General features: G+C 37.0%; 3 protein-coding genes and 1 non-coding gene across 4 annotated transcripts; 1 reads left to right on the forward strand and 3 right to left on the reverse strand.

The window, feature by feature from the left end:
* Window positions 1-1347: 1347 nt before the first annotated feature.
* On the forward strand, window positions 1348-6468 carry LOC145225280 (carboxypeptidase B-like). Its single transcript, XM_080091973.1, has 9 exons — window positions 1348-1462; window positions 1620-1698; window positions 2116-2349; window positions 2752-2961; window positions 3110-3202; window positions 3792-3891; window positions 4377-4582; window positions 5479-5563; window positions 5879-6468. The coding sequence occupies exons 1-9, from the start codon at window positions 1407-1409 to the stop codon at window positions 6067-6069; spliced, it is 1254 nt and encodes a 417-aa protein (XP_079948099.1). The 5' UTR covers window positions 1348-1406; the 3' UTR covers window positions 6070-6468.
* On the reverse strand, window positions 1712-1793 carry Trnas-aga (transfer RNA serine (anticodon AGA)). The gene has a single exon. It is a non-coding gene; the product is annotated as a tRNA-Ser (tRNA).
* A 1447-nt stretch (window positions 6469-7915) lies between the features above and the next one.
* Window positions 7916-12444, reverse strand: LOC145222439 (carboxypeptidase A1-like). Its single transcript, XM_080088563.1, has 7 exons — window positions 12421-12444; window positions 12147-12353; window positions 10925-11017; window positions 10394-10490; window positions 9093-9298; window positions 8536-8620; window positions 7916-8152 (listed from the first exon to the last, which is right to left on the reverse strand). The coding sequence occupies exons 1-7, from the start codon at window positions 12442-12444 to the stop codon at window positions 7938-7940; spliced, it is 927 nt and encodes a 308-aa protein (XP_079944689.1). The 3' UTR covers window positions 7916-7937.
* A 1622-nt stretch (window positions 12445-14066) lies between these two features.
* On the reverse strand, window positions 14067-19085 carry LOC145222440 (carboxypeptidase B-like). Its single transcript, XM_080088564.1, has 9 exons — window positions 19012-19085; window positions 18845-18965; window positions 17867-18106; window positions 17307-17513; window positions 16529-16621; window positions 15964-16060; window positions 15272-15477; window positions 14972-15056; window positions 14067-14580 (listed from the first exon to the last, which is right to left on the reverse strand). Exons 1-9 carry the CDS (start codon window positions 19083-19085, stop codon window positions 14366-14368), a joined length of 1338 nt encoding a protein of 445 aa, XP_079944690.1. The 3' UTR covers window positions 14067-14365.
* Between the last annotated feature and the right edge of the window lie 1008 nt (window positions 19086-20093).

Below are 20093 nucleotides of genomic sequence, written 5' to 3' on the forward strand. Positions count from 1 at the left end.
GTACGTGTAATCCTTTGACAAACATATCCAATTTGGCGTCGTTACAATTCGTTAAGAGAGAAGTGAGGTCTTTTTTTATGTTGTGGGTTTTAACTGGCTTGATCAAACATCTTACGTTGTCTCCGTACTGTTATTAAGTTAAGGATAGCAAGGTTTATTCAGACAGGGCGCAGCAGACAGGTTAAAGGAGCAACAGCTGCGTAAGTGTTTGTACGAAACTTCTAACCTTCACATCCAGAACTGATGTGGTTATATTACAATATTGTACTTCTTGTTTAATGGTTGTATTGTGCATGTTTGTGTTAGTGGTGGGATTCCAATTTTTTGTTAGTAGGTTCTTTCGTAAAAATCATATTTTTCAGCTCGCTCTGTTACAAAAAGTTCAGTGACAGTAACCAGTAGTGCTAACCGGTTCGCTGATCTCATAAAAATTTGTGAGACAGTTCTATAGAACCGGTGCGAAACCGGCTGAATCCCACCACTGATTTGTATATAGTCAGTGCAAAATTATATGATAGTACACCTACAGTTTAATATCTGGCATCTGTGTTTTTGCCAGTAGACTTATAACAGGACTACATCCGTTTTATAAGATACAGAGTAGCTATTGTATGCATATCACATACTTTTATAAGTTAAAAGTTGGATGTGTTTGATATGAATCCGAAAAAGCTTAACTTTATGGATTTCGTTGCGTCGCTGTTTGCTAACAATATTTCGTTACGAGTTCAAGCTTCATATGGGGTTCATCATACAAAACCTCCACCGTTAGTTTTACAGCACTAGCGCAACGAACGATCCAAGTTTATTAAACCTTAAATTTATGGTCTCCAGCTCAGTTGTTTGCTTTGTGTATCAGTTTTCCGCCATACAGCTTCACCTTATCATTGTTACGTAACAAGACAGTGTTTTTCTGTTTCGAATGTGTACATAGAGCGATATGCCATTCCTAGCTAATCTGTTTTCAAGTGCCTGCCTTTTAATAAGACATTAAAGAACGTTTGTTCGAAATAAATTTGTGTAAACTACATGGATAAATTGCGCCTTAACTAGATAGCAAAACAAACAGGGCATGACAATTACAATGAGCCCAGCAGATAAGGTGAATTACTTGTTAGGCAAATAGCAGCATTTTTGTTCTTAATTGCCACGAAAAGCGCTTTTTCTCGAGGCGTTTGTGCACAGCAAGCAGCGTGGCCGCGATACGTGGTTATACTTGAAACCTTGCTTTTAAGAAAGAACCATGAGGCCATCATCAAAAAGCTTGTTTGTACATTTAGTTAAGTCAATTATGAATTGAAAAGGAAAGTTTCAACATTTTACCTGTGATGTTGTTTTGACAGTGTGTTGTAGAATTGTGTTATTGTCAAATAGTTGTTGTAACTAACTTGTAAAACCTTACAATCATGTTATTGTGGAGTGTTTGCCTTATAATTCTGCAAGTCATCTTTACTTGTTCTGGGTAAGTTATTTTTGTGTTATTTACATAATTTTTGGGCGTAAGACAGATGAAAGACTACAATTGATAACCTTTTTGTTAAGCATGCTGAACAAATTTAGACGTTTAACATGTTTTGTTACAGGAATAAACTAAAACATCGTATTTTGTGCCCTTTTAGTGACCAAGTTGTACGAATTACAAGCAAAACCAAACAAGATACAAAAAAAATTGATACGTTGTTGAAAAGTCGCCTGGGGGTGAGTAAAAAAGCGTTGTCGGCAGGATTCGAACCTGCGCGGGCAGAGCCCAATAGATTTCTAGTCTATCGCCTTAACCACTCGGCCACGACAACTCACGCTTTTTCGTGTCTGATTCTGGGGTATAGTGAAAACCTTATTGGGTCTGCGACGGAATTGGAATAAAGTTGTCCGTATTTTACAAGATGCTTTACGGTTTGACATTACGGTATACTTTGCTTTCAAAATTTTTTGTAGCAGTTTAAAAAAGGCTTACAGCATATACCTACCTATATATATACGCTGCAATAAAACGGGAGTATTTCTTTCCAAATTTTGATGACATTATTTTACTGTTTCGTTTTTGTTGGTGCCAGTCAAGTTTCCGGCAAAAATACAATTTTATTGTGTATTTTATTTAATTCTAGTTATTTGCAGTTGGAAGTATGGAAATCAGCGCACCCTTTTGATATGTACACTGATGTTGAAATACCAAGTGATCAAATCCAAGTTGTAAAATCGTATCTTGAGGAAAACAATATTGAACACAAGACAACCATATCTGATGTAAAAAAGTTGATACAATCTCAAATGAACATTGGAAAACATACAAAAGCTTTACCAAACAGTCTAGCAGATTTTAATTACTCTGTTTATCATCCTGCTGACGAGGTATGTACTGTTTAAATATTAAACTAATTAGTGAATTTAAACTACCTTTATGTTTTTCAGATTTAATCCTGTCCGTCAACCTGTTATATTTTTTGTTGTGATTTTATCGTTGTTTTACAATTTTGTTTGCTTGAATTGTTTAAAATAGCCTAGTATTTTTTGCTTTGTATTTTCTTAGATTTTTGGTTTTTGTGATAAACAAACAGACAAAGACGTTAACAGCGACATTCTATATTTATCAAATATCGCTTTTAACGTTTTTATAAGCCTGTTTATTTGTCACGTGTTAATTTTATTGGTATTTAACTTTTTGTGTTAATGTATATAATAACATGTTCTCCAAAAAAACAGCCCCTAAAACTTAAACGTCATTTTATTCACATATATTCTTTATATGGGTAGATTGAAAATTGGATGGATTTGGCCGCCCAGCAATTTGATTACGTCACAAAGTTGCAAGTGGGCGTTTCCTATCAAGGACGACCAATACATGGCCTAAAAATATCCAAGCAGAGCAATGTAACTGTCGTGAAACCTGCCGTATATATTGATTCCTTGATTCATTGTAGAGAATGGGTGGCAGGTGGTGCAACAGTTTTCACTTTTAAAGAGGTAAAAGAAAACTGTTTTAACATTTGCAGTTTAAATAAAAGTAAAAATCTTAAATCTGCAGATAGCGCACGCTGTTTCGACGTATGAGGTCACATTAGTGCGGCTTATCATTTATCGATGATTTTACAAAATAAAACCTGTTTTGCAGATTTTGTTAAATCCAGTTTATTCATGGATGGTTGATGATTTGGATTGGTACTTCGTTCCGATAGTTAATCCAGATGGATATGTTTTTACATGGGTGAGTCGTTGTGTAAACTTCATAGAAATTGGGCAGAAATTTATGCTTATCTAACATTCGTGTTATACTCACTTTGCGCCACAATCACTTTCTTGTGACTTCCCGCCACATAACGCCTTATAATACGGTGTAGCTGCAGCGCGTAGTGCCACTATCCACCAATTGTGCCCGACACTTTTTGCCCCCCATAACGTCTTAACGTTGCGCAGCTAATTTCGGCTTGGTGATTGTTTTAATGCGATTCCATTAATGCGATTGTGTTACTATGTTGTCTTTGACCAAGCAAAATAAACTTAGCCCAACTCAGATAAACTCCAAGCACTTTAAATATCATCAAGTGAATAGCCCATGCCATGTGTTTTAAATAAACAATAGACGCAATTGCGCCGTATTGGAGTTCTAGGCAATCGTACACAACCTTTTCGCCATGGGCGGCCGCTTACAGGTCCTCATTTCTCCTTTTCTCCAGCATGCGTATCCATGTTTGTTGTCTATATGTTGTGTACCTCTGTTTTAGATATAGACGTATTCGTATTTAACCCCACACAAACTGTAGGCATTTGATAACGTTGTTTTTTTCCTATCCTAGTCCGACCCGGATAATAGACTATGGAGGAAAACTTTGAGCGGTGGTAATGCCCGATGTGTGGGTGCGGATGGGAACCGGAATTATGATGATCATTGGGGAGGCGAGTAAAACTCTGCAAAGGATAAAAAATATCTATACCTTACAGTTAAATAACGAGCTAGGATCGGTGTACCGTTGATCATCAAAAACCCGTACCTCACCATACCTCACGACAGGCCACATTTAGTTAAATTTCAATTCAAGGTATTTTTGCTTTTTGTGCCCCTATCGAAACTTAGCGCTGCAGTTTATAATCTACAATTTATACAGTTACGCACACGCTATGCTTATGCCAAGTTCAGGGCCTAATTATAGCTTTGTTTAAAACAAATCTCCTTTGGGTTGTACTTTTTTGGCTTCAGCTATTATGTCAGACCTTGTAAAAACTACTGAGGTATACTAAGACTGTATAATACTGATTATAGAGCAGAACATATTTTGGGAATTGAACTTATGCTCAATGACTCCACAAAGCCGAACTACACTGTATAAATTAAATGTATATGAACAGCGAAATATAAGTAACTGTTGTGTTGCTTTATATAGGAGAGGGAGGAAGTCAGGAACCCTGTTCGTCGCTGTTTTTCGGAACGCATGCAGAATCGGAATCCGAAGTTCGACATTTGGCGCGCTTTATAACCGCTCACAACGATTCAATCAAAGCGGTGGTAAACGTCCATTCGTACGCACAGGTCATCCTCTTTCCCTACAACTACAAACTGGGGGAATACCCCCCGAATGTTGAAGAGCAGGTAATGATAACAATCACACCAGTGGTTTTCAACCTGTTTCATCCCGCGGCCAATGTTGCAAACTAACGTTGCCCTGCGACCTCCTTTCAAAAATTTCCTTGTTTACTTAGCAAATCACTAGAATAAACTCTCGCTTTGGGCAGAGAGAAAGGGTCTAAGCTTGCTGGTCCTTTGGTCTTCATACATAAAGTATCTTGTTACAACACACTGACATGCTTCACCTACTGTTAAGTGTTTTGACGTTCGTTGCCCACGTGGTGTTATGGAAAGTGCATTCAATAATCGTTCACACAGTGATGGGTCGCGACCCACGGGCTGAGAACTACTGAATAACACTGTATTGGCTTTGATCGTGCTTTTAATTAGAACCAATTTAAACTAGAGTTGCAAGTCGGAGTGGGCGTTTTTGTTCGGATTCGGGCTTAAATTTAAATTAGAACGGGCTTGGTTCGGGTAGAGCTACTAACACAGGTACACCAGTTTGCGACATTCCGTTAGATGGTGCAAAGAGCATTCGCAAATATTAAAAATGCAGTGGGACTGGGATAGGGTTAGGGACGAAATTTAACATAATTAAAGAGGTTATTAGGTTGATTTTATTGTTATTATTATTATGAAACCTAAGACTTACCCCTAATAGCCTTAGTCGCATTTTTTTACATAAACTGTATTTAAACAGTTGCGTGCGCTACCTACCGGAAATTAGCAAACCTGGCTACTGTACGTTTATAGGTTAGTAGCTCTACAGCTTTGAAATGGCAAACAAAAGTGTCTATATTGCAAGTAAATTGACAAGTCCAAGGTCAAAAGCAAAGGGATGTCGAACGTGGCCTGTGCAGGATTTGAACGCTTGGTGTTAGTCATGAGGTTTGAACTCTGGACCTCGTGCTTTGCAGAACCAGACGGCATCGGCAATGAGCAAAGCAATGTATGACGTACACGGGATGAAATATGACTTTGGATCGGGCGCCGAGGCAATGTGTAAGTGGGGATTAAAATGAAATCTTTGAGATAGATCTGATAAAAGTTTATGTTTGCTGTTAACCTTTACTCTCCTTTGGGCATTAGATTAGATATCACCTATCATTGGGGTAAAATCAATGAAAAGGTACTCATAGTAAAACAGGTTTTATACAAGAATAAATATCGAAGACCGATTTTTTTTACCTCAAAATTGATTCTAAAACTATATGTGCCAAAGATACATTAAAAAGTCGAAAAAAACCATTTAAAATCAGCATTGCTTCGACCTTGTATATTTTGTATTTAATCTACATTGAAATTGTTTTCTGTTAGATGTCTCCACAGGGATAAGCACAGACTGGTCTCAAGCTGCTGCCGGAATCGACATAAACTTTACGATTGAACTTCGTGACACAGGAGAATACGGATTCTTGCTTCCCGAAAATCAAATTGTACCCACAGGCGAAGAATTTTTAGCAGGGATTGAGGTTTTAGGTAGACATGTAAAAGACAAATGGGCTTAGCAGGGGACTCAACACCTCTACATATAAAGGTGTTAAGTCTTACCGCCGTGCAAAAAGCTGCTTGTTAAGTCCGAGCAGATCTAATCGGTTTGCTTGCTGACGAGAGGGCTATGTGTTGTACAGGGACTTTATGCTACAGGGTTTGTAGCGTTGGTCCTGTTTTTGTGTTTTTACAACTCTTTTCTTTATAGAAATTATATCCAAAAAAGTAGTTTAACCAGTAGGTCTGATTGAATTATCTTCTGGCATTTCGTCTCCGAAGCGCTGTAATGGCTTAATTGCCTTACAGCGACTTCACTATTTATTTATTTGATACTTCCAATCAACGTTTCTAACTGCGTATTTGCACACCGGTTGCACATTCTCAGCATAAAAGAACATATATATGCTGCGCAAGAATTGGTGTGTGGAGGCATATCTTTTGTTGCTCTAGTGATGCTCGGTGTAATAGGCAGCTTGTGTGCATGTCCAAGCACATGAAAATCTATGTGCACATAAACTTTAGTGTGGCCTCAGCGTGCACATCTACTGTTGCTCACAATGGTCTTCAGTAAACTCTGGAATCTTGTGCTTCTCTATACAGGTACAAAGACGAACGCTGCGCATTAACTGATGTGTGGCTACAGAGTGCACGTTTAATTATGCTTATAACAGTGGTCTTCTGTGTGCTCCGGGGGCTCTTGTGTATAACCAGATACTTATAAATCAATGCTGCACACAAACTGCTGTATGCCCTCGGCATGCATATCTTGTGTTGTTCACAGTGGTCCCAAGAAAACTCTGTAAGCTTGTGCTTCTCTATACAGACAGATAAAACCAACGCTGCGCATAAACTGGTCCGTGACCACAGCGTACGTCTAATATTGGTCACAGTGTTCATCGATGTACTCGGGAGAGCTTGTGTGTATACCTACATACGTTAAAGTATATGCTGTGCATTACATGTTGCGTCGCGACAGCGTATAAGTCTAATATTGGTCACAGTGGTCCTCAGTGTACTCGGTGAGCTTGTGTGTATGTCCAGACACATGAAAATCTATTAAGTTTAACAAGCTCTTCTGGCAAATGTGATTTTATTCCGACGTTTCGACGTCCTATACAGGTCGTCTTCATCAGGGTAAATAACACTGACTGCGACTAGTGCAGTGCGCGATTAACAAAGGAAAAAAAAGAATGGAACGTAAGCACGTCACAACGCCACGAAAACACCGCGCGATAACAAATGATTGGGCCTGTATAGGACGTCGAAACGTCGGAATAAAATCACATTTGCCGGGAGAGGTTGTTAAACTTGATACTATGCCTGGCAGCAATAGCTAATGTATAAAAATCTATGTTGCGGATATACTGGTGTGTGGCCGTAAAGGGTGCAAACTTACAGTGGTTCTCTGTGTACTTTGAGAACTTGTGTTTGATCTGGCCTGAAATGCCTTCATTGGATTTCATGAAAAAGCTGCTAGCACATCATCTCTCACATCCTACTAAAATCAATATTGTTGGCATAAGTCATTGCTCTCTTGCAAAACTAGCTATGAATATGTGGCCTATAGCTAGCATATTGTGAAAAATATGTCATAACTGCCTGACGACCCGACCGTTTCTTTATAGTTGTAAATTCAATTTGTCTTTTAAGCGCAAATCAACGACTCAGATTTCATTAAGTGATATATGTAAATTAAAAATTACGCATGTAAACAAAACCTGAATTTCTCCGCACAACAATATCTACAAACATATCTCATAAAAATATGGGTCAAAAACGTCAATGAAGAACTTATTAAAACAAAATTAACCAATTTTTTAGTCAACCAACTCATCAAAACAACAAATATTGGTGGTAGTACGTTTTGTGTCCCTTTTTATTAAATTTAAGCTTCATTTGGTCGATAACCGCTTGCAACCGGGTTCTGTGCCTCTTGTACCAGCACAACTAGTCCGGCAAGAAACTCCTCGCCATTAGGAATGATCTGATCCGCCGGCAAAAGAAACCCATACTCCCCTGTGTCTCTTAGTTCATACGTGTATGAGATGGGTATGTTTGCAGCCTCGTGGGCCCAGTCCATTGTGACGCCAGAAGCGACGTCTGTTCAAAAAGAACGTGTACACAATTGGTTAGTTCCATCACCACTATGTTTTAAATCAAGGTGTTTTTTTTTTCAAATTCAGTAAACCTCAATAAACCAGATGCGTTTGGACCCAAAAATTTGCACGGATTAGGCAAAAATCCGGATTAACTAATGTCGATTAGTTAAAGATTTACCACATTATAAATCATTAGTACCTCAATGTTTTGTTCAATTTATGCGAAGTTCAGGTTTAACCACGGTTCGACCGAGAGTTTTATCGTTGAAATACACCCCTTTAGCCCTTTTAGGTTAAAATCTAATTCTTACTTAAGAGACATAATTCTTGTGTTAGTATTTCAAAAAAACATTGATATATAACTTATAAAAAATGCTTACGTACAAATAGTCTCCGCTCCTCTTCCATAGGTGTATGTTTTCTGGTGGACCGCATACATGGCTTCACACACAGCTTTTGAAATGTTATGCTTAACAAAACAATTTCAAAATTTAACAAATCATTTTTGACATATTTACAAACAGAATCTTTTCCCTAAACCTTTCTTGAAGTCAACGTATTCACAACGTTTAAGACGGTGGTTCTCGACCTGTGGTACACGTGCAACTAGTTGTAGGTAAGAGCTTTACAGGTGGTACGCGAGTAGCTTTTTGTTGTAACTTACCTAATACAAGTCGGATACTCAACTAAAACTTAACTGATCCAACTAATCGGGCCTAGTTTGTGGATTGAACCCGTTTCTTGGACATTATTTTGGAATTGCTAACCTTGTCGGTTTTGGAAATATGCTAGCATGTCAAGAAGAATAGGCCTGATTCTTGGCCTACCCATTCAAACGAGGTTTAGGTTGGTAGGCAGCGATAAAAAATATCATTACATATAACAGAAAAGGTTCAAAAACCACTAGTTTTAGTGTAATAATTTTTAAAACACTTCATTACCAGTTGGACGTCGTTGTCTGCAATAGTGATAAGGTCATAGTTGTAAGGGTAGAGTAGCAGTTGGGAGTAGGAGTGAACGGAAAGCAAAACTTGGATTTGGTCTTTGTTTTCCATAATGAAATAAGATAGATGACGTACTTCCGGTTCAGAGTGGGGAAATGGACCGTGGTAGGTAAGGTCACAAGGTCTAGGGCTTGCACCGTCGCCTAGTGATCAAAACAAAATGTTTGTGTTTTCTAATATGCCACAAAATGTAAAACGGGAAACAACATGTAAAAAAGTTGTAAACGGAAATGAAACTGGAGTCCGAACCTGAAAGTACAAGCTCGAAACCCGGCCCTAACCCAAAACGTTTTAGGCCCGAAAGTTTGATTGGCAGGCGCCTACATTAAAGCCTCAGAAAAGACCAAAACAACCAACACAATAGACCAGTGGTTCCCAACCTATGGGTCGCGACCCAAAGTTGGGTCGCCTGAACATTCTGTTGGGTCGCTTGTTGTAGTGACAATTACAGCATCTACTTTTTGACGCCTCGTAGCGTTACTTTTATATTACCCAGGGCTTTAAATTCTTGCTAAATAATAACTTCATCACAACTTATCGCGTTGTCTAGCAAATAATGCCTCGATTCAGCTCCAAGTTCGGAACAAATGGAAATGTTTGGTCGTAAAAAACAACAGCGTTTGTTCGTTATAAGGTTGTTGATTTGCTAAACTGGCGTAGTAATTTTCAAAAAACTTTCCTATCTTACAGACAAAAATATAACTAAAATAGCATATTCATGGGTCTCGAGAAACCACAAAACTAAATTTTGGTAAGTATTTGGGTCGCGTTAAAAAAAGGTTGGGAACCAATGCAATAGACAATCGGTCTTAAACAATTTTGTTGCTGTTTGACAGGCGTTTTGGGGCTGCTTGACATTAGGTCAGGTCTAGCAACTGGCTACTTAGCGAGTTAAATTTATATGAAAAAATGACACAGAGTGTAAAGTCACGCTCGAATCAAGCCCGTTTTTTTAAGAACCCAAAGCCCGAACCCGGCCCTCCTTACAACTCTGTACCACAACCAAAACTGGACAAAGCAACAGTGCTTCCTTATAAGAATCGGTCAACATTGCACCTATGTGGGCATCATCAATCGCACTTTTTCAAATATATTCTATTTCTATTATCGTTTAACCCCATTGTTCACTGATTCTGATTAGGAAGCATTGTTGCTTGTTAAATAGATCCTGTATACCAAACACAAAATGTCAACGAAGATTAGGGTTTTAATAAACAAACTTGTCTATTTAAACAAACCTCCCCAATTAACGTCCCAGTTTCTGTTGCCGTCGACTCCTGTGCACGAACTAGTGGCCGTCGCGCTTAAGGTTTTTCGCCACAATCGATTTCCATTCTGTAAATTTTATTCTTGAGTGTTAGTTAAAGAGATATACTGTTTTGTCACAACTAAACCAAACAAAATGTTGAACCATACTCACGAAAGGTAACATGTTTGCAAACTTTTTGAAATCAGCCTTAAAACGCCTTTAAACTCTTCTTGTAGTATATTGTAAGTCACGAGTCAGCAGAGACTCAGTACGACAGATGGAGACAACGTTTGTTTGTGCTTCACGGTTTAACTTGCATACGATTTTTAGCGCTGTTTGTTTTTAGATACTGACGATGCCTATTACTTAGGTGAAATATATATGTCTAAATAAAACGGGGATCGACTTTAGACTTGTCAAAGTTTTTGAATTAAAAATTCTTCTTACATCATTAACTCATATAAAAAACTGCCCTTTTACGGCCAAATACGTAATATTTATGTTAGTTGATTTCACTTACCCAAGTATGTACATATCCGTCGATGTTAATCATTGGTATAAAATACCAATCGTAATCATCTAACATGGAAGAGTATTCCGACTTTGTAAGCATCTAAAATGAAATTTCAAAACAGTGTCCCGAATCCATGTTCAGTAAATTAGATGTCTACTATTATTATTTAAAATTTTTTTGTTTCAGCGGGAATGTAGAGCATTTTGTTGAAATTTTTGTTGAAAAATATTTTCTCGATTCATATAAGGTTGTTTTCAGGCATATTTCATGTGCTTTTCTTGTTGCCCAATCGTCAATTTAAGATACTTAACTCATTGCACGTTTGCACAATTAGTTGTAATCCTTTGGTGTAGTTGTAGCCGATTATTGGCAACTACAATTGACTTTTTTTCCTTAGCAATGTATGTAAACACTAAGCAAAAGATTTTTGTTCTGATAACTAACCGACAAATTGTGGTTTGCAAGGCTTTAAAATGGGATTATGCAGCTCAGCGAGCAACGTTTGGGCCGTGGAGTTTTAACGAGCGAAGTAAACGCTTTTGCAAACATTCATTTGTCGTAAAAAGGTAAAAAATAGACAAACAGTACCAGGACAACCATAAACAAGCCACAACATGCTGTCATTGCATCGTTCAAACCAGGCTATTGATTTACGAAGTCAAACTTAGAACTTGTCGTGATGGAGCTGAAATGTCAAAATGTTGTCATACTTTTGCTTTAACACATTGGAGTTATAAAGTTGTGACGCTTTATAGGCGAAAAAATACATGTTCAAAGAATTAAGTAAAAGTATTTATCCAAAGTGCAATTTCTTCACCCCCAAATGCAGCCCTTTTCAAACTGTTGCAATTGCTTTAGTCAGTTATGCATATTATATCGGGACGCTACTACAAAGTTGTGTTTTTTAAATAACTGCCTTGATTTCTTGCTGTTAAGACTCGATTAATTTAAATTACAAAACAGTGCCGTTGTGAAATCTTTAGGTAGCTTATTTCATGTAAACTTGCCTTTTTTGTGTAATAAGCCAGAATATTTTCAACAAGAAGGGAAAACTGTTCAATTTGAGGGATTTCAATTTAAACTAACTAACGTAAAAGGATTTTGACATGAAATAAATTTGCCAAGATTTTACGTTTATCAACCATGGAACTCAGACTTAATTTGTACTCCGAATTAACCTGAAATTTTACCCAGGTATGTTTACAACATAGCTCTTCAACGGTCTTACCTCTTTAAACGTCCATATGGTTGTAGCAGTGGTAATCCATTCCCTACAATGGATAAGAGCGTCCACGTAAATTACTTTCTTCTGGGCCGTGCCAACTCCATTAGCTATACTAAGTCCGTAGATCGGTCTTCCTTGTGATGTTACTCCCACTTGGAACTTGGTAACGAAGGAATAATCCCTTGCGACAAAGTCGATCCACTGGTATATCTGAAAACAAAACTTCTATTTTACAACCTAGCCACGTAATAGTGATTAATGATGACGTCATGGGTACAAAATTCGGTAAGCATGACGTCATAACCAGAACATAAAACTTCGTTCTAGAAATCAACACAACGTTGAAAAGACTTGCTATTTTGGCCTAGTTTGTTTATAACAAAGAAATCAGCGGATTTTTGTATTGTTCTTTTTGGATCAGCGTTTTAAAATAAATATGCCAGGACCGAATGAGTTGCAGTATGACGTCATTACTAAAAGTTTGTTGTTTGTTGTACTTTAATACCACAAAAAAGGTTATATGCATAAAAAACGAACCTCATCAGCGGTGTGGTAATTTGAATAATCAAAGTCTAGAATGTTTGTGGCTTTGGTGGTTGCTCTTCTGTTTCCTTTAGAGGCGGTTTGTGAGTCGATTAAGTGCTGGACATCGGGTATCATTACTCTGTATGCAAGGCCTCGTTTGTGCAAGATCTGATTCACTGCTGGTATCTCAGAAAAGGGAACCCGAAAATTTATCTCCCTGTTTATTGTTCTGGGATCTTTCCAAGAATCCAGCTAAAAAATGAAAATAACTTTCAGCCGAAATGGAAAAAATACAGTACAAATAAGCCTTATACATCCAGAGCCGTTTATGCAATCAAATTGAATTTCCGGCGGTCAATACACAGAAAATATTTCGGTTTTATGTTAACCGAATTACCAGTGCACTCTGTTTAACTTTAAGCCTTTAAGTACAGGTGGTGACAAGAAATTGGCCTTATGAGCTTGTGGCATCGAACAGGTTTCGTAGGGCTTGTTTTTTAGTCTGTTATTTTCGACAAGCTTGAGTTCCGTTGCCAATAAGGCCTATCTCTAGTCACCAGCTGCAAACCTTGTGAAACGTCTGCTGCTTATCATGTATTCGCTGGATGCTTTTAAATGGTACTAAATGAATATGACAAAAATGTTTTTGAATACCTTATATTGCGGGGTGTTGATCAAATTTGCAATGAACTTAAGTTCTTCCTCTGTTGAAGGTGTTACACTCCAAACTTGATCACTGAAAACTTGTGCGTTAGTTTTGTATTTGTAAGCTACAACACATAGTCTATATCAAGCGTTATCAAGGAAAAGGATACACTGCAATGTTTAAATAATCGTGCTACCTCAACATAATTAGGTTATGTAGAAAAAAAAGTAATTTTATACTTACCCTTCATATTGCTTGGATTTTGAAAAGGCACATTTCACAAGTAAGGCACAACATGCAAAAATTAGGATTTTCATTTTGCTAATGTAGATAACCCATAAAAACTAGGACTTTTCTAAATTTTGCATATAAATCAATAATTTCGACTAAAGCAACTACAAGAGCTAAATTGACAAAACACTTTTTTACACTTGTATAGATACTGAGTCTGAAAAAATTGCCCAAAATTTGTAATGTTTTTAGCATAAATATATTCTCTTGCTTGCTTGTCCACCCTAATAACAAATAAACCTACTAAACTATCTCATCCAGTGACAATAGCTGAGGCGTGTACATTGCAAAACGACTTTCGCTTTAAAGTGTTGTAAAACATGTCAGAACATGACGTTTTATTTTTAACACTTTACCACACACTTACGCATTTTGTGCATAAGCCTTGTCTACCATTTGGCGATGTGCCCAAATGATAAAAATGACACAGCAGCCGTTTTACGAGCCATTTATGACGGGCATTTAATAATTCTCCGCAGCAAAATGTGTTTGCCTCATGTATACGACTTAAGGACAAACATATCATTATGACGTAACTAATGCATTGTGCGGACCTTTCGTTTCGAACGCAGCCATTGTTGTTGCTATTCAAAGGTTATTGATTGCAAATATTGAAACTGTCCGGCCGAATCTTTCGTAAAATAAAGTCCATTCAAACATTGGTTGGTTGCAAACAATCGGTTTATTATTCATTTCATGCATTTACAGAAATCTAAGTTGCGGCAACCTTATTTATTCGACAACAGCGTACTATTTAAATTTAAACTTCATTTGGTCCATAACCGCTTGCAACTGGGTTCTGTGCCTCTTGTACCAGCACAACAAGGCCGGCAAGAAATTCCTGTCCGTTGGGAATGATCTGATCCGCCGGCAAAAGAAATCCGAACTCCCCTGTATCTCTCAGTTCATACGTGTAGGAGATGGGTATGTTTGCAACTTGGTGGGCCCAGTCCATTGTAAAACCAGAAGCAACGTCTGTTAAAAAATTAATAAATACAAAATTGGTCAATTCCATCATTACTTGTTTCAAATCTGGGTCTTTTTCTAAAATTCATTAAACCTCCGTTAATCCGGACCCGTTTGAACCAAAATACTTGCCCGGATTAAGTGAAAATCAATTTTAACCGTTGTCGATTAGTTAGGCCTTACCACATTGCAAATCATTTGTTAATGTCATTAATGTAATGCATTTTTTCTCAAAGTTTATTGTAAATCGTTTAAATTGTCCCTTTTATAATTGAAATCTAATTCACACTGAAGAAAAAAAATCTTGAGTCAGTATTTCATTCTTTAGTTCCACTTTATTGATAATAATCTGTCTCGAATATTTTACAATTGGATATTAATATATAAATTGATTACGTACAAAGAGTCTCCGCTCCTCTTCCATAGACGTATGTTTTCCCGTGAACTTTATACATGGCTTCACACACAGCTTTTGAAATGTTATGCTTAAACAAAACAAAATTTAAAATTTAACAAAACATTATTGACACTTTTACAAAAAGAATCTCTCCTTAAAGTTAAACTAAAGTTTTTTCTAAAATTAGGATTATAAAGGACATGCAAAAGTTTACAACGTTTAACACGTGCAACAAGTTGTACATAAGATCCTTACAGGTGGTACGCATTTAGTTTCGATCTAATAATTAAAGCCTTTCAGTACCAGTTGAACATCGTTGTCTGCATGTATGTCAGAGTCATAGTTGTAAGGATAGAGTAGAAGTTGAGAGTAGGAATGAACGGAAAGCAGAACTTGAATTTGGTCTTTGTTTTCCATGATGAAATATGATAGATGACGCACTTCTGGTTCCGAGTAGGGGAATGGACCGTGATAATCGAAATTACAAGGTCGTTCACTCGAACCCTCGCCTAGTGATTAAAAGGAATGTTTTTTTTTCTAATATGCCACAACCGGTGGTGGGATTCAGCCGGTTCTCACCGGTTCTTTAGAAGTCTCACGAAATTTTATGAGATCAGCGAACTGGTTAGCATTACTAGTTACTGTCAATAGACTTTTTGTAACAAAACCAGCGAAAAAATGACTTTTGTGATAATACCAGCTGATAAAAAATTTGAATCCCACCACTGGCCACAACCGAAACTAGACAAAGCAGCATTGCTTCCCAATAAGAATCAGTCAACATTGCACCCATGTTGGCAGCATTAGTAGCCCCTATTCAAATATATTTTATTTTATGTTGACTGATTCTGTCGATTATTTGAACATAAAATTACACAGTTAAACAATGATCGTTTGCGTACGATGCATTTAATTTTCAGAAAAGATCCTATAACATTCACTAAAAGTCAACAAAGTGTTGGGTTTTATAAACAAACTTGTCTATTTAAACAAACCTCCCCAACTAACGTTCCAGTTCCTGTTGCCGTCGACTCCTGTGCACGACCTAGTGGCCGTTTGGCTTAAGGTTTTGCGCCACAATCGATCTTCGGTCTGTAAATTTTGTTGTTTAGTTTCATTAAAAAACACTACTTTATCGCAACTTTGCCATACAAATTGTACAACCAATTTCCAAAATGTTAAGATGTTTACAAACTTTTTGTCAAACGAAATCGAACTTAAAACGTCCTTAAATTGTCAAAACAATCAGAGCCAGTATATTTGTGTAAAATGTGACTACGTTTCTGTCTCCGTTTACTTGCTTTTGCCTTTTACTTTGTGTCGCCCTTTTTTACCTTTGTGCGGCACCTAGTTGCATGCCTTCTGTCGTTTTTATTTCTTATAACCTCACAATGACAATAGCACTTGTCGAAACGTAGTCATGTTTTACACATATATATTGGCTCTGTTTTTGCTCAGTCCTTAAATGCGTTTTGTCTTCTTACGCCACCAGCTACTGAAGTTATGTAAGTTTTTAAAGCCAGTTTTAAAGGGCTACCATTTAAACTTGTCTCAACTTACCCAAGTGTGAACATATCCATCGATGTTAATCATTGGTATGAAATACCAATCGTAATCATCCCACATAGTAGAGTATTCTGGCTTTGTGAGCATCTGAAAGGGTATTTTGATGTCAAAATACTATTTCTGTAGTTAAATCTTTGGTCGATGTGTCTGATGCTTTTGCACCTTTAACACATTGGCATTTGTAGACGGAACGTGCAGCAAACGTATAAGTTGAACAACACTGGTGCATTTAGTTCTATTGAGCTTATTGTTAAGTATTGACCATTAATATAAAATGCAATTGATTTTTTTCCTTTACAAATCATGATAACAGTAACACTAGGCAAATGGTTTTTGTTCTGATTACTAAACGCTTAATAGTGGTTTGCGTGGACTTAAAACGGAATTTGGCAGAACAAGAGCATCCATTAGGTCGTAGAGTTTTAACGAGCGAAGTCAAAGCATTTGCAAACATTTATTTGTGGTAAAATGTTGAAAATAGACAAACAGTGCCAGGACAACCATTACATCGTTCAAACCAGGCTATTGATTGACGAAGTCAAACTTAGAACTTGTCGTTATTGAGCTGAACTGTTGAAAGGTTGTCATACTTTTACATCAACAAATTAGAGTCTTAAAGCTGTAGCACTTTTTGGGCGAAAAAATACATTCCTTAAAAGCTTTTGCAAAATATGTTTCGAGCCAAAGTGCAAGACTTTACAGTTATCAACCATAAAACTCAGACTTCACTTGTATTTAGAATTTACCTGAAAATTTTAACCAGCAGCCTTACCTCTTTAAACGTCCACATGGTAGTTGCAGTGGTAATCCATTCCCTACAATGAATGAGTGCATCCACGTAAATCGCTTTCTTTGGGGCCGTGCCAACTCCATTAGCAAATCTGAGTGCGTAGATAGTTCGTCCTTGTGTTGTTATTCCCACCTCAAATTTTCTCGCGAAGGAATAGTCCCTTGCGACAAAGTCAATCCACTCGTATACCTGAATAAATTTCGTTTTTTAAATGGTTTCATATAGGACCGTAACGTCATGGGTAAAAGTTGGGCCATTATGAAATCACAATAAAAAAAAGATTGTTGCGGGAATTGACAAAACGTTTTAAAAGACTAAAACTAAATAATGTTTTTTGCCTAGTTTAAACATAAGCAGATTGTGCACGGTCTTAGTAAGTAGTATTATCAATAAGTATGAGGTCACGACTGGAGATATGCCTTATGACGTCATCGTTACACCATCAGCATTCCAAAGATTTTTTGTCGTCTTTGCTGCGCGTCTTTTTCTTTATTTGCGCTCTGTTACATTTTACCCCCAAGATTAGTGCATTGAAAACCAACCTCTTCAGCTGGATGATAGTTTGAGTAATCAAAGTCCTCAATGTTTGTCGCTTTGACGGCTGCTCTTCTGTTTCCACTAGAGGCAGTTTGGGAGTCGATTAAGTGCTGGACATCGGGTATCATTACTCTGTATGCAAGTTTTCGTTTCTGCAAGATCTGATTCACAGCTGGTATCTCGGAAAATGGAACTCGAAAATTAATCTCTCTGTTTATTGTCCTGGGATCTTTCCAAGAATCCAGCTAAAAAATGTAAAAAACATTCAGCTAAAATGAAAAAAATAAAAAAATACTGTAAAACTAAAAATAAGCCTTTCCAACTATAGCCGTTCATGCAATGAAATATCTTAAAATCGATTTTTTGCAACTATTTTTAACCAAACTACCAAATCGTAACTATACGTTGTAGTCAGTGCACACTGTTTAAGCCAGCGGTTCCCAAACTGGGGTTCGCGGTCCTTTAGGGGTCCGTGAGGCAATTTTGAAGAGACCGCGAGGCGATTGAAGTAATTCTATAATCTTATTCTATAAATCTTGTCAGTTTGTGCCACTAAAAGTTTAAATCAAAGTACAATTGAGGATCGACTGTCTCCATTGCTAAACAATGGCCTTTATTGAATGACAACTATAATAAATGCAATTGTTCGCGCACAATTGTAATGTTTTTTGTCCTGTTTGTGATGTCACATGCTGTCTTTGGATGATTATTATGCGCAATTTTGCACAACTGGCTAAAATCCTGCAAACAACTTTTGTTTTTATGAAATACACATTTAGGCTTAAGGACCGCAAACTCTCGAAACAATGGCAAGGGGATCGTTTAGAAAAAAATATGAAAAATTTGGGAACCACTGGTTTACAGTGTAGGCTACACTGTCTCATCAGTGCAGCTGGTGTACAACGTCTGCAGCTTATCATGTATTTGCTTGATGCTTGTATTGTAATTGTAACTGAAACGATATGAAAAATGTTTTTGCATACCTTATATTGCGGGGTGTTGATCAAATTTGCAATGAACTGAAGTTCTTCCTCTGTTGAAGGTGTTACACTCCACACTTGGTCACTGAAAACTTGTGCGTTAGTTTTAATAATCGTATACCGCCTTAACGTAATCAGTATTTTAGAAAACAAAGTGATTTTGTACTTACTTTTCATATTGTTTGGATTTTGAATACGCAGATTTCACAAGTAACACACAAACCGCCAAGATTATGATTCTCATTTTGCTTGTGCAGATAACCAGTAAAAACTAACTCGGATTTTTATTATTTTTGAATGTAAATCAGCAATTTTGACTACAGACACGATAAGAGCTATATTGACAAAACACTATTTCACAGTTTTACTAATACTGAGTCTAAAAAATAGCCAAAATTGCTAATGTTTTTAACGTAAATATATTCGGTTGCTTGCTTGTCCACACAAAAAACAAATAAACTAACTGAACCGTCTTATCCAGTGACAATATCTCAGGCGTTTGCATTGAAAACGACTTTCGCTTTGTGTTGTAAAACATGTCAGAACATGACGTTTTATTTTTAACACTGTACCACACACTTATTTACACCTTGCGCATTTTGTGCATAAGCCCTGTCTTCCATTTTGTGAAAAGATAAAATGAAACAGCGACCGTTTTACGAGCAAATTTACGACAGGCATTTAATAATTTTCCGCAGCAAAATGTGTTTGCCTCATTTATATGACTTCAGGACAAACATCCCATTGTGACGTAAGAAATGCATTGTGTGGAGCTTGCGTTTCGAACGCAGCCATTGTTGTTGCCATTCACAGGATTTCGATTGCAAATATTTGAAACTCTGCTTTTTGTGTGGTCGAATTCTTTCTCAAAATACTGTGTAACGTTTATTCAAACATTGTCTGGTTGCAAACAATTGGTTTATTGTTCCTTTCATGCGTTTTCTGTAAACTTCTCTGTAATTGTCTAAATATAACTTGTAGGAGGATTTAAAAAATCAAATGGATGACAAAGTTTAAAAAAAGTGATCAACAATTATTTAAAAATATGTAGTAATTGAAAAACATTTAGCTCATAGCTGGTATAAAAAGTTGCTAAAGAAATAACTACGCCTTTTACGGTTTAGGTTTAAAGCAAATCGTTCCCTATTTCTTGTTTGAAGTCATCCCTGCTGTAACTTTTATTGTTACTTTTCTTAAAGGCATTCTTACGTGTTATAAAGTTTAAATCTTCACTTGCAGAAGAAATATACGA

This window comes from Phallusia mammillata, chromosome 4 (genome assembly GCF_965637545.1).
Source record: "Phallusia mammillata chromosome 4, kaPhaMamm4.hap1.1, whole genome shotgun sequence".
In the NCBI taxonomy this organism is placed as follows: Eukaryota; Metazoa; Chordata; class Ascidiacea; order Phlebobranchia; family Ascidiidae; genus Phallusia; species Phallusia mammillata.